The sequence below is a fragment of the Puccinia triticina genome, chromosome 9A (assembly GCF_026914185.1).
Source record: "Puccinia triticina chromosome 9A, complete sequence".
NCBI lineage: Eukaryota > Fungi > Basidiomycota > Pucciniomycetes > Pucciniales > Pucciniaceae > Puccinia > Puccinia triticina.
Window position 1 is genome coordinate 6,294,216 of NC_070566.1, and position 14,924 is coordinate 6,309,139.

General features: G+C 49.1%; 1 protein-coding gene across 1 annotated transcript; it reads left to right on the forward strand.

Moving 5' to 3' along the window:
* Positions 1-13,363: 13,363 nt before the first annotated feature.
* On the forward strand, positions 13,364-14,472 carry PtA15_9A632 (uncharacterized protein; the record flags this gene model as incomplete). The annotated part of the gene is made up of 5 exons (XM_053172862.1): positions 13,364-13,698; positions 13,765-14,029; positions 14,106-14,207; positions 14,279-14,343; positions 14,406-14,472. The coding sequence occupies 5 exons, from the start codon at positions 13,364-13,366 to the stop codon at positions 14,470-14,472; spliced, it is 834 nt and encodes a 277-aa protein (XP_053024060.1).
* Positions 14,473-14,924: the final 452 nt, after the last annotated feature.

The window sequence follows — 14,924 nt, forward strand, 5'->3', positions numbered from 1 at the left end:
TGCAAGTGCCTTCACCCCTCTCTTTAGGAACCCTTTAAGATAACTTGCAAAGCTTGACACCAATTTATGCGTAATTTTGGATTAAATTTATGCTCAAGTGTGTCTGAATTGATGCTGAATCTTTTATGAATTCATGTTGGACATGGTTTCATATCAACCTGATATCCACCCCAACTGGACTATTTGAGTAATTGTATCTTTTCCAGAACCTGTGTTCAACTGCATTGCAAAGCAATCTCCATTTCTTGGCAGAAACCAGATTTTTCTTGATGTAATAATATATTTTCATTGATCATGTGCTTATTATGCCGTCCACACCGCTTAAAATGTGTTTTCATATATGAAAAACAAAACTTTTGGCTTGGTGGATATACCTTTTTGATGAAAGTGCATAAATTCAATGAATATTCTTTCTGTTTTTATCACTCGAGATATTTATAGACTTGTGGAAAAAAAATTAACATAGTGGATACTCATTTCTTTTGTATTGATTGATGCTATAAGCATCACATACTTTGAGAGAAAAGGTGATTTCCTTCTGAACTGAGCTAGCTTCACTCACTGGCTATCTCCTTGATGTTTTATTTTTGCATCAAATGATGAAAAATTGCTAACTGATCAATCACCATAACCACCTTGTGATCTTGCAGGTGGCAGATAGGCATCTGGGCTGCAAGCATTCTCACATAATTGTTTTAGCAAATTTTATGATTTTTTTCAAAAGAGAGTTGGAAGTCTGGGCTAAGTTCAGGGGAGCCCCAGATTATCCAGGGTTTCTTAATCACTTCAGAAAATCCCGACAAAAGAATGTGTGTACAGATAGGTGAAAATACATATAACTCTTTTAAATGTTTCATCTAATATTCTGGTGTTGCGTGGGCACTCAGCTCAGCATTGCTTGGCTGTGTGGTAATATATGTCACACAAACGTACAGGCGTACAGTTGTGTGACAAATCCTTCCAGCTAGCCCCTCAGAAAATGCACACCAAATTCAAACCAGATTAAAATCATGGTTTAAGAAAAACTGGCATATTTTTGGCAAGGATAAGATACCTTGGCCCAAGGGGACCAAGTTCAAGCAGCATTGATAATTAATCTGTCACCTAACACACCTCCTTTTGAATTCTGTGTGCGCTGAAAATTATAAAAAGAATGTTCCAGAGCAACCTGTAGGGTATGGGTTTACACAGAGGTTAAAAATCATCGTGGTAATAAAATTCTTATCCTTGGTAAAAATTATAGATTGAGTGCAACTGATCATAAAGTTTGGCTGGGTTTCAACATAGTTATAGGGTACATTATACGATTACATTACACAAAACATCTGGCATGATTCCAGGTAACATCAGTATAGATTGTGCATTACATGAACTGGTCTTCAAACCAAGATCAGACCAACTTCAAACCAACTTCGAACCAGTAACTGACAAGGATTGGACCAAACCTCAGCATGAATTGTGCAAAGGCACTCGTAAACAGGTGCTGAGCAAACATCCGTGGTGAGAAGAACGGGCCGTTGTGTGGGGACAGGGGCAAGTCTGTGGGAGCCCTTCTCCTTGCTTATCCGCCGGCATTTTAGGATGTGTTTTGTGCTTCTTTGACTGAGGGTCTTGACGGATTGGTGGAGATGGGCAGGGGATGGGGACCGGAACGAGTGGGAGGGGAGGAGGAATTAGCATCATGGTGGACAAGCATCTCAAGCGCGAGCTCGGAGAACCTGTTCTTATCCTGTGAAGAATGTGATCTGTCCTGGAAAAGTTGAGTGAAAAAGGACTTGTGATTGTGGTGGTGGTGGTAAAGACTGTACAGCAGCGAGAAACGGAATGTGTATTTCTCGAGGATCCACATTGATTGGAGAAACTTTGGGTTACTGTTTACCTGCCGACTTCAGATAGACTGCGCTGGATTGATGTGTACAGGATGGATGTTTACCCCAGTGCAGTAGCTATTTTGTTATTTGTGTGGCCTGATACTGCGTGATGGTTGGAATTTCAATAAAAAAATCATCAGCTCTGGAAAATAAAGACAAGTTGCAGGCAGACAAAGAACAACAACATCAACATTCCGCAAGTCAACATACAGCCGGACAAATCCAGCAATCATACCTTCAGGCCATCAGACAGAAATGCTATCTGGCAACTCCCTGAAAAAGAAACACAGTGCAAGAAAAATACTGATGGTGAGTAATTTTTTCAAGAAGGCAGCAATGGAGAGATGAGACTGACAACATTACAGTGTTGGATGAGGATGCCAAAGGCTCAGCATGAGGTGTGCATTTCTCCAATCCATTTGATTCCTAATCTACCAGCGTTACCTGTTCACTTGGCACGGAAAAAATCCACATCAGAAATCAACACACAAGATTATGTAGGATTAATGTGTACAGATGAGAAGGAGAGGATTTGAGCTGTTAGGAATTCCGAGTTGATGTGCATATTCTTGGACCACTTACCATACAATTTTTAGCCGCTCGCGGAAGATATAAGCTGCCAATCCGTACGCCCTGAAAATAGGAGACCCGCAGGTTTCCAATGTTGGGTGGGAGCTTGGTGAGTTGGTTTGATTTCACATTGAGGTGCGCAAGGCCTTGAAAGTAGCAGATCCACCCAAGCTGGGTGAACGGGGCCAAGGGCAGCTGTTTGTTTAGGAGGGGCAGCAAGCGGGGCAAACACTTCACAAATGGCACAAACTTTTGCCAGGTTATTTGCTGTTGAGGGGGCACAGGTCTTGGCCACCGTTACTTAGTAGATTATGCCTAGCAACTGTCTTGGTGAGGGGGTGGTTGGCCGGGACATGTGATGACAAGCTCTATGAGGCGGACAAATCAGATTGGTGGGTAGAGGGGGTGGTCTGGTTGGCAACACCTAGCTGGTCAACGCTCCCTGCACAGGTCAGAGGTATAGAAGGGGCGTGGCGGTGGTGTGGCTATCAAGGCAGGATGAATGTGCTGTCAAGTGCGCTGGTGGCTCTTGAGGGCTGTGTCAGGTGGTCCCAAATCTAAGTATATTAAATCCACACTTTTGTGGAAATTGGGATCAAGGGTTTCCCCTGCAATTTTCTGAAAAGGTGCTTAAAATTAGCCCCCTGCCCACAAATGGATAATTGGCACTTGGGTCCAACCTCAAATTTTCTCAGGTATCAGTATATTACACTTAATACCGTGAGAAAATTAATTTTAAGTCCCCAAACATAAATGCCTTGGGCTTGCCCCCCAATCCCTGAAGCAGGTATGAAAAGGGGCAGGGTTCAACCCCCTTGTGCCTGTCGCAATTGCAAGGGCAGGAGGGGGGCAAAAAGCAGAAGTAGAAAGCGTCAAATGAGTAAAAAATGGCCATGGGTCAATTGCAATTGCGAAGTGACGGAGGGGGGCTAAAGCATATGTACCTGCGCAAACGCAACAGGTGTATGAAACAGATTGGTTAACCACTTGGACCTATCACAAGTGTGATGGTGGAGCGGACCAGGAAAAGCTCGCTCAACCTGTGCAAGCGCAACAGGGGAGCTTGAGCTGCTGGTGGACAATCATTTGAGACTGGGGCCATATATGTAGTACACCAAGGCCGTCTCCGTTTCTCACTACGACTTTCTGCAAAAAGGCTGTTTTGGAGGGTCACTCTTATTGGGAGTGGTATATTGTCTTAGCCACTGTATTGCTGCTTTGGGAGGAGGGGCTGTTGTTTCAGCTGCTGCTTTTGATATGATCACACATCCCCATTCAAATCAAACTAACCCAGCAACCGGCTGGAATTGGCAACAGATTGCTGAGGGGGTTGTTTTGAGGCTTGATTACCATGGTAAAAATCTCATTTGGAAAACTCGTTGCTCTTGTTGCCAAGCCTGGAACATTCCCACAAATAATGCAAGCTTTCCAAACAAGCTCACAATCACATGACAAAGGTACAGTTAGACCTTCAACTGCCCACCCTGTTTTTTGCCACCAAGGGCTCTGCCTCCAAAAGGCGGTGGTTAATGCATTGTACCTGGGCATACCGCCGCCCTACCTGTAAGCCTTGTCCTCCGCCAATCTCATGACTTAAAGGCTGTGACCTGAGCTTCCGCATTGAAAAATTTGGTGCCAAAAACATTAGATGACCCACTGTACAGTGTAAAATGTGGAATGTATGATGAAGTGGACACTTGTCAGTCACAAAAAACGACTCCATGGGGCACCCAAGGCCCCAAAACAAATTAATATATGTACAAAGAAACTCCATGATGTTGTGCACATTTTGCTCCCCTAAAATTTCATTGTCTGGTGACAAATGGCACGTCCAGAGAGGATTAAAAAAGATAATTTTTCTAATTTTCTACTGCCACGGGGTCAACATAGCGCATAAGTCCCTCCTTTGGAGGGTCCCTGCGGGATGGTGTCCCCCCCCCCCCCCCCCCAATAGAGGTACTTAGTTAGGTTAGGGACTGGGGCCTGTGGGGGTTGCGGTGTGTAAGCCATCCACCAAAAAGTGAAGAAATTGAAGTCTTCAAATTTTGCAGCCTGCAGTTTTGATCTAACTTAACTACATAAGTCCCTTTAATTGGAGGGGGGGCGCCGTCCCGCAGGGACCCTCCCAAGGAGAAGGGAATTAGGCAAGTTAGAGTTGTTGAAATGGTGTAGCCCGTATGTAGTTGTTGTATGCTTGTACATAGATATGCTTCTACCAAGCAGCCCATTACTACAGTCTACCGGCTCCCACTGTCTGGCTCTTTTCCTCACTGAATCTAATATATATATCTTCACTGTCAAGCCCCCGTCCGTGAGCACCAGTAGCCCTTCAGTTTCAGTCCCTGGTGTCCCTCAACAAGAGTTTTGATGCTGTCCACCCCAGCCACTAAAACAAGCTCAGATGGCACCAACTTTTAGAGCTCACCCCCCCCCCCCCCCCCCCATCAATCAACCAACCGGCCTATTGTTGGTGGTTTTTTGAAAAAAGGCAAGTTTTTGTTTGACTAGATCTAAAAAAAAATTGAGTTGAGAGATATATAGTCAAGCTGCAAGAGCATGTATATGTAGATACTTGGGACCTCATATTTATGTACATAGATTGCAAACCAAGCGAGCTGCAGCGCCACGACCCCCACATCAGTCGTAAGTCCCTCCCTGCGGTCAGCGGCACTTTGTTCACCATTCATCCCCGCATAAGGGGACTTTGTTAAGTTAGGCCCTGTTTGGCAGCGTGATTATTACGCAATCCATGAGAACGGCGCCTAGCTGTACATTCTTCGGAGTGACAAGTCGTGGGGGGTTCCCTACGCTTGTCCTCCTAGGGCGACCCGAGCGTCATGTTGCCGTGTGTAGCTCCAGGTCGCCCAATGTGTGGGTCGACTGCGTGAGGCGGCCCCTCGAGGCTGGGCAAAAGCGTGGGGTTCCCATAGCTTTCTGCCCAGCGCGTCTGCGCGCACATTGCGCGTCAGGCGGCGAGTGGCCAGTCCTCCGCGAGACAGCTTTGAGCGCTTAGCCGGAGGCTTCTTTGAGGAGGGCCTAATGTAAGCCCCAAACCTCGGCTTCTGAGAGCCTGAGACATTAGGTAGGCCCATTACTCTAAGAAGATGACTAAACGAAAGCTTTCCACAGGACAGGGGGAAACGGGATAATCTCGACCACACACAGCATTTAAAGGAGAGAGTTGTTCAAGATGGACAAGGCGGAGGCCTTTTCTACTCGAGAGTAGTGTCGGATGTACAGTTCGTAGCAGCTGGACGTCCACCTGCCTAGTCGGCAGATCTGGGGCACGGGGACCCCTAGAGCGTGTCGGAGAGACGCGCCTCCAACCCGAAACGAGTGGCCCGAGAGGCCGTGGAAGCCTCCTGCTTGCAAGAGGGCTTGGAAAGCCTGTACCGTGGTGGGGCGCGTCAGGTTATGGCGGTTAGAACCATCGGAGTAGCCGAAAAGCGCGTCGTCCGGGGACTGCGCGTCTGCTAACCGCCTCTGGACTGCCGCCACCGGGCAGAGTGGCCCACTCATGCGCTTTAGGTGAATTACTTGGACCTCTCCTGGCTTGGCTGTCTTTGCTGCTCGCAACGCGAGTGTGACCCGAGTCGGGAGGTTGGACATCGGTGACGTGTGGAGCGTCGCGTCCCTTGCTAAGAGGGAAGTCGCCTCGGGGGGTTGACCCCCCCCCCCCTCGGAATACGTGAGTTCGGCTAGCCGAGCCATCCCCCAGAACGCCACTACCGCTAGGTCGAAAAGTGCTGAGTTGAGAGGGGAGCCGCCTCTCAAACGGCTTGCCAGGTAGAGGAGGTGGTGGAGTTGTATTGCCGTCTTGGCCGGCCGGGCGGGAGAGGCGGCATCCAACCAGGCTGAGGACCGGAGGATCACGACCACCTTCGCGGCTGACTCGTATGGGTAACGCATGTCGTGGTATATGTGCCAGGCCTTCAGACCGAAGAGGTATCGTGAGATTGTTCGCGCCGTCACCTCTCTCGCTGTCTGCCTCCCTACCGCTCGGCCCGCCCACCAGCAAAATAGATAGATGTCGTGGGATGAGGCGGGTAACAATGAACGGGCGGCGGAAGTCTCCCGTTTGAAGCGGATGTACTTTTTTTTTTTTTTTTTTTTTTTTTTTTTACACCGGCGTTGTACAGGAGCAGCGTGTTCCATCTCCACCCTAAAAGGGTGTGTATATTTAAGGCTGAAGGGGTTTTTGCGTTTACTCTGTCGGAAAGAAACGCTGCGATAGCTGGGAGATGGTACTGGGCAGGCATGGTTCCTAGATACCGAGGGGAGTACAACGGAAATTGGGCGGAGAGTTTAAATTCTGGGAGGGAGGTGAACACAATGCGTAGGAGTAAGGAAACAAGGTGGAGGCATGCCAGCCTTGGGTTTTAAATACAAGAATGATTACTCTTACAACACCTCAGTCACGAAGGGGGACAAGTCTAAAGGGACTATGACCCGGATTTGGTGTTTCATCTGCAAACCTGCGCGGTCCCCACGCGACAAACCGTCTGCGCGGTTGTTAGCGGAAGTGACCGTCCGTGCCATCAAGTCGATATCGTGCGATATCAGGAGGTCTTGTATTACTTTCCATTCCTCGTTCACGGCCACGTTACCTGCGCGGCGTTTCTGAATGACGGATTTTGTGGACGAGTTGTCCGTTTCCACGAAGAAAACTTTCCCGGGCCTAGCATTCATTGACAAGAGGATAATCAAGCCTAATCGCACTGCCACCGTTTCTAGCCAGGAGATGTCCCTCGGCATTCCTGGATCTTGATTCCAGCCCTGCATCACTTTAAACTGGGCCCATCGTCCTGACACGATGACGCCTATGCCAAATGAAGTGGAGGTGTCACCCACCCAGCCTACGTCTGTCGGGTGGGGGCTGGCGATAAGCCTGGTCAGCCGTTGGGTGGTCAGGGTGTGCACCCAGCGTTCTACGTCGTCGACCACGTATGAAGGCGGGCATCGGGGGTGGTGTCGGAAGATCCAGCTGTTCATCCACCAATAGAAGCCGTTAATATAACATCTCATCTGCGGGAAGATGTACGCCGCGTGACCCAGACGTCCCGCCATGATCTCGGCTTCGTCGTAAGTGAACGGCCGGGATTTGTCGAGGAAACTCTTCATTTGGGAGAGTCGAAGTTCTACTTTTGCGTCGGGTAGGCGAACGGTCTTGTCTTTCCCGTTCCAAATGAACCCAAGGAACTTCTGCTCATCAGCGAAGGGTGAGTACTTGGATTTGTTCGTTAGGACGCCAAGTTCGGCTGATCTTGTCGCCACGTTGTCCATGCACACTGAGGATTCTGGTTCTTTCACAAACAAGTTATCATCGACCCACCTAAAGATCGTGGTGAGATCGAATTCATGTAGCATGATGCGTTTCCATCCGTCGGCTGGCCTGCCGAAGGATCCGCATCCAGCGACACCGCCAAAGGTGATCCTGGTGTCTAAGAGAAGCTTGTCGTCGAATGTCAACGTTAAGAGGTAAGGCCATTGATCCGGTCTAGTCGGGATTTGTCGGTACGCCTTTTCCCAATCAAAGAGGGCTAATTGGCAAGGTTTGTCCCGTGCGCGGAGGAAAGCTGACACTACCCTGAAATCATCCCAAGTTGTGGTGAAGTCGGCCTTATCGACAAAGGAGTTTACAGAAGGAACTCGCGGGTCGTGCTTTGGGAAGGATAGGTCGTTGATTGGCCTTACCGATCCATCACCGTTCACTACAGCTCCCAGCGGACTGGTCCGGAAGAAAGGGAATCTCTCTGCGACTTGCTGATGGGAATAGGGCCCATGCATCCGGCCGCGCTCAAGTTCTAGTTTGAAAGACTTTTCAATCTTTTCTTGAGCTAACAAGGAGGACGAGTGGTTAGGTGGGGTATACCAACGTAAGTCATCCTCTAGGCGGTGCGGGGGAATTCCCTGGTCGAAGCCGTGCTTGAACCCCGCTAAGACATCATCGAACTCGGGTAGAAGGCCTGCATTAGCCAAGGCTTTTTCCCACTGTGGAATGTTCATTTCGCACAATACCTCCGTGGGCCATAGCGGTTCTAGAGCAAATTGGGACATCATATCTCAGTAATGTTCTAATTCCATTAAAGGAGAAACGGTGGTAAATCTTGTTTCATCTCTTTCCCACTTCTTTTTTTTTTTTTTTTTTTTGAAGACTTACCGGGGTGTCCCTCTTCCTTCTCTCCTATGATCTTAACATCTACTCTCCTACTCTTAGGGGCACTCTCACTGCACTGGGTGGCACTGCCTCTGCTTATTGGAACGGGCCTGTCAAGTCTTCATTAAACGGATAAATCCATACAACATTAAACATGAGAAAGAACACCATGCGTAAGTGGCCAAAACAAACAATTGTGCGGAAGGAAGAATTATTAGGACGCTTGGGAGGAAGGGCAATGGGAAGCTTAAAGAAAGGGGGAGTCCATGTGTAACATGTGATACCGGAACAGGATGCGCAGCGCGGGCAGGTGACAAAAACCATGGAGACAAAAAAGAAAGAAACCAAGCAGGCCTACAATGGGTCTGGGTTGTTCTGGGCAGGACTGCCTCGCCGACCTCTGAAGTTCGCAGGGGGTTTGGATCTTCCACCTGAAGGGTTGTAGAAGGCCCGGTCTCCTCCGAAATAGCCCCTCGATTGTCCGCCTCTCTGTCTCTGAAAGCTTTCGCGTGACGGTCCTTGGGCCGAACTCGACTGGGAGAAATCCGGTCGCCCCTTCGGAGCGCCTGTCGCGGGGTCCCACCCACTACGCTCTCCTCCAGCAACATACGGGGCGTCTTCAAAACCTAGCTCGCTCTTCTTTCTCACATCGTTGTAGCACTGGTCGGCGATGTCCTGACGGAAGACGGAGATGTCGGGAACGAAGGTTTCATCTCCAACAGTGATGTGGTGGGCGAATGTGTTGGCCCGCATTTGAATGTCGTAGCGGAGGGCCGCGAGAAAACAGACATTCAAGTGGATCCTGTCACAATTAGCTTTGTGAGCTAACAGCCATTCAGCGAAGATCTTGAAACCGTATACGTCCCGGATGCAAACATGAAATTCTCTGTGAGCAACCGTCCAAGCTCCTAACGACAATGACCATTTGCTTGGATAAGGAAGACCAAAATATCTCAATCCCTTCTCAGAGCCATTTTCTTCAGATCTGGACCGGTTGACGGCATAATACGACATCGCATCTGCTTGCCACTTGCAATTGAAGATCGTCAGAGGGATTGGGGCCTTGAGCTCTTTGAGATTCTTGTCAAAGAACGGAGTGAAGCCGACGCTGACGTGTTGATTTGCACACCCGATCTTGAAGGAGAGGCCTTTCTGCTTCGACTTAGTCTCTGACTGCTCGACCGAGATTTGACCGGAAGTGGTCGGCGGAGGGGTTGAGATATGGGAAGGGTTCACTGTAATGAAGCTTGGCATGGTGGACGGACGGGTGGATGTGCTGTCGATGGTAGTAGACTGGGCTGGCATCTTGCTACTATTGACAATAGAAGTGTACATATTGTAGAAGAAATTGGCTCGCTCTGCGTCGCCGTCGTTATCCGCTTCATTAGCCTTGAGCCATACTGCGTCCCTGTTGTCATTCAAGGGGCCTATTTTTTCAATAGGAGGAGTTTCTGCAACCGGGGGATGACAAGTGACGATCTGACAGTCCTTATCACCGAGCAACTCTAAGATCTCTTGCTCCGGATCATCAACCAGGTCGTCGGCAGGGAGCCTGGGGGCCTTCGGGACGGCTTGCTTATCAGATTGATCTGGCTGCTTCTTCGTCGACTTCTTCTGCTTCGCCGCAGGATTCGCTTTAGCTCGAGTGTTCTTAGCAGGACCGGATACGGGTTCAACTGCTGGAATATCTGATTGTGGCTCTATATCAGTGACTATCCGACCGGTAAGGGAGCGGATTCTAGTCATAAGAAATCTAGCTTACCTTGGGGCACCAGAGATTCTTCGATACTCTGCGCTTCTACTTGTGAAGCCTCACCGGCCGACGTGAGAGGTAACTCATCACTAGTAGGTATGGGTTGACTCGTGGCCGTAGCCGTCGGATTTGCCATCCCTCCGGCAAGGGTAGGGAGGTCTGAGAGCTTCTCTGCTGGAGCTTTAGGAACAGAGTTCTTGGAAAGGGATTCGGACATGGCTTGATACGCGATTGAAGTCGGTGGGAAGAGGGGAGTAAAGAGGACTGGTCGGTGTTGCTGATGAAGGTGAAAGGGGAAGAGTGGAGGAGTCGAGTTTCTGAAGGGAAAAAAAAAAAAAAAAATGGAGTAGCTGAGTTCGTGGTTTCAAAGGATAGCGGTCGACTCTTCTGATGGAAAGCGAGAAATCGAAAGAAAGGGGAACGGCGATGAGCAATACGCGCTCTGAGACGGGAACAAAGGACTGGGTGAGACTGGTGGGTCGGAAGCCGCTGGTCGTACCAGTGGCTTAAGTACTCACTCGTCTGCCCTGGAGCGCCCTTGGGCGTCTCTGCGGTCGGTCCTCTAGTCCGCATGTGGGTTCGTCTGCGGTCCTCGGTCCCGGGCCATATCGCGTAACTCCGCCTCGTCGTACGTGCGCGTATCGTGGTTTGTAGTTCGGCTAGGTGTCCGGTCTCAGGGTTCGTATGAGAGTCCACCTAGCTGTTGAGTGGAGGGGGGCGCCTAGCATGGACCTTAGCCCCTTCTGCTGCGCGCCAGTAACTCCCAATAAATAATCTTGCCATGTCCCCCTACATTGTGCAAGACACTACTTTTCCGCCTGATCTTTTGGAAGTAAACTGCCAAGCCTTATGAGGGTTTGCTTTCAAAAGATTATCCTAAAAAGACATGTTTTACCATATGTAATGTAGCATGTTTCCTATTATTACGCTGCATAATATGACACTGCCAAACAGGGCCTTAGATTTTTTGGCAAGTGCCAATGTTCGACTGCTGAGTTTGAAATCAGCCCTACCTTAATCCCCGGCCTATCAGTCAGTCTCGCTGTCTCTTCCTCAAGTTTCTCTACATATATCTGTCAGTTCCCCGATGGGGCCGTTGTTAGAAGAGCATGCTGACAGCAACGACAGGTAATCCCTCTTGGTAGCACTTGGGCTCATTCTCGGCAAGCCATGAACACCTCTCCGGAAATTGTTCTCGAGTCATCCTCATCCACATATTGCCATCATCTCCTAGTCATCAAAACACACAAAAACAATTATCCTCAAAGCTTCTCTGACTGCCCGCGTTGATGTCGAAATTAAATCATCCTCCTTGAATTTGAAACTCAGCACTAACAGCGTGTTGACCATGAACCAGAGCTGACATCGCACTCAGCCATCATGCACAAAGCCGCATCAGACATCGCTGACTCTTCTTAGTTTTCAATTGATTGGCATGCCCGGGAACACCATTTTGCTCCTAATGCCCGGCATAGCGAAGGGGGATTGTCCAGACTTCTTTTTTCAGTTCGATGCTTAATTTGTTGTCTTGTGTTTTCTGGGGCCCAGGCCTCAGAAGGGATTCTGAGCCTCACTGCAAATTCACACTCGAAATAACGCTCAGCCTATATATTCCACACGTGAAGCTTTCATCTTGCTTGTTGGATCCGATTCGCTTGCCCTCATGAGGCAATTTGTTCTTTCTGTAATAATCATAAATTGTTATGTTGTCCCGGGAACTTGAAGTTCTATGAGATTTGACTACATACACATTCAAAGAATCTCTAGGTTGTGCAGACGGATTTCTTCGGAGAAGTCGTTTCCTCACCCTCATGCAGGGATCGGAGAGATTCTTAGAAAGAGCCTCTGAGTTTGACGGAGAATGCTCTAGGAAACCAAGCGTACCAGCGGCATGAATGAGCACGGCGCCGTCCATCTGGTGATGGTGCATAACCCGCAATTAACACACATCATTTCTGCTGCCCAAGGATCGTCTCTCTGGTTTAAGTGTTATTGGTGTCTTCAATTTTGCAACCCTCTTATTTCGGTCTTCCTCGCAGGTCAATGAATCCAATCCGTCGAAGCCATGCAATAGTTACAGGAGTCCCTGTCAAAGCCGGGTCAATCCCAAACTCTGCTCACCCTGCCTACGGCATCCACATACTCACAAATCTCCATCATGCAAAGAACACAAAACTCCCGAATGAAACCATGCGTCTATATTGGGATCTACTTTTTTCTAGTTTGCATGGCATCTGAGGGAACGCGCCATTGAATAGGAGTATGCCTTGCCACTGGCACGGTCCAACATAACTTCCTCGTATTTTCAGGCAATTTCCCATTACCGCGTGATGACGCGGATGCGAAATATGGCGACTCGGCGCTTTGATGAGATGATGGTGCTCGTGACGACGACCCCAGCCCCACAGACACCCCACAAGGCCGCACGGCCGCACCAGCGGAGGTCATTGCACCGGGCGGGTGTGGATTCCAGCCCTTTCTGACCAACCCCACCCAGTCCCAACTGCCTACCTGGTCTGCAAAGGGGATGTTCCAAGCGGGGCTTGGTCGCGATTGATTACCCGATTGGACCAGGCCTGTTTGCCGCAAAGCACTCCTTGAAAATACATCCATATCTCAATTCTCTTTCATGTATGTCTATCGAATTGGCGGGATAAAAAAGAACACGGGGAGGAGCGAGAAATGAGTATATATTGAGTTCGCACTCGCCATTCCTTGAAGATTATCACTGTTCCTCTTATTACCTCCGCCAAACCCAACGTGCTTGTGTCGTGTTCAGCAAGCTTTCCATTCTTTTTTCCACTCCTTTTTTTAAAAAAAAACTCACCCACCAACCCTCTTCAGGGCCAAATCACCAGCTCGTTCTGCTCTACATCTGTCGAGCTTGAATACCGCACCCTCTCGTAAGCCGCATAAAAGCTGTCCACTCGCACTAACACCCATCCTAAATTCCGAGAGGGCTCATTTTGCTGAAAACTATAGTGAACGCATTCTAGATTCCAACAAGCAAACATGAATCGAATCCATTTTTCTATGCTTTTCCTTGCCATGTGCTCGGGGCTTTCGGAGGTTTTCTGTTCACCCTCCACCCCTGCTCCGCGCAAGGTGGCTGCGAAATCCCGGCAGGTCTCGCAATGCACACCGATGTCCGAGACTTTCCAATCCCCCAGATTACCCCCTTCCTGGGTTCAACTCTCCACCAATCCCCAGGCTCACAGAATGAACCCCGGCGGTGGTGTCAATCTCGCACTCAACCCACCCGCGGGACCCGTTTTGCAGTCCGCCAATGGCAGGACAAACGACAAGTTGGGCGACGGTTCGACCCTCAACTCCACTTATTCTTTCTTGTAAGCGCTATCTACTTGTACCTTTCATGCCGTGTACCATCTCAGTAATTTTATTTCACTTGACAGATACGGCAAAGTTTCCCTCACCGTTGCCGCCTCCGACGTACCCGGTGCCGTTGTGGCACTTGTCCTTTTCGGCACCACCACTGCGGACGAGATTGATATTGAGATCCTCGGCGGGGATGCCAAGCACTGGCAAACCAATGTTTTCCGTCCTGCCCCAGGAGAGACCGAGCCGCTCTACGGCGTCTTTGGCGGTGTCCACAATTACGCTAACGGTGGAAGCACTGGGGGCGTGCACACCTACACAGTAGACTGGAGTCCTAATGGGGTAAGCTACTCGTTGCATGTTCTCAAGTGTCTCATGTGACTGATGCCAAAACTTTTCACAAACACAATTTATCCAGATCACTTGGCTAGTTGATGGACGTCCGGTGAGGACCTTGACTCCCGATCAGACTCTTCACAACGGCCAACGCCACTTCCCCTCAGCCCGCTCGCGTATCCAAGTAAGTGGATTTGCGTAGACAACATTGCTACCTTTCAGCCTAGCCCGCTGACCTTTGGCCTGGGATGATAGCTCGGATTGTGGGATGCAAGCAGCCCCGAAGGTACCAGTGACTGGGCACATGGACCCGTGCCATGGTACGTTTTCTTTTCCACATCGCGCCTCCTACCACTCCTCGCTTACCCTCATGTTCTTGTAGGGCCAAACGTCAACGAAAGCCGGTCACTGCCTTAATCAAGTCGATCAAAGTGGAATGCCCATACTAGCCTGCCCGTTTTTGTTTGCTGCTATTTGAACACTTTCAGCGCTATCACTCTCCCTCAGATCTTCTTTATGTAGTACTATGACACCCGTTTTAGACTTCGGACATTTATTACCCTGACACGCATACGTCATTAACCTATCACATATATATATATCCCCGCTGCAAATACATTTTTTCATTTGACCCTGCAACCTGTTAACCCACTTATCACAGTGTGCAGCGTGAAAGACACTCAATTCAAAAGCTCCCACCCTGCAAGGTCCTTTGCGATAGTAACAAGCAGAACCCTGAGAAAGTGCCCGTGTAAGTTCCTGTGGCCTTGTTGGTAGGAGTAAACACTATCTTGAAAACAGGAACAATTACTAGAACTTTCCTGAAAACCATCGAAAGATTGTAGTGTTTGAATCAGAGGTCCTCAAGCAAAACCAGGTTTGTTTGAGGTAAAGAGGAAGC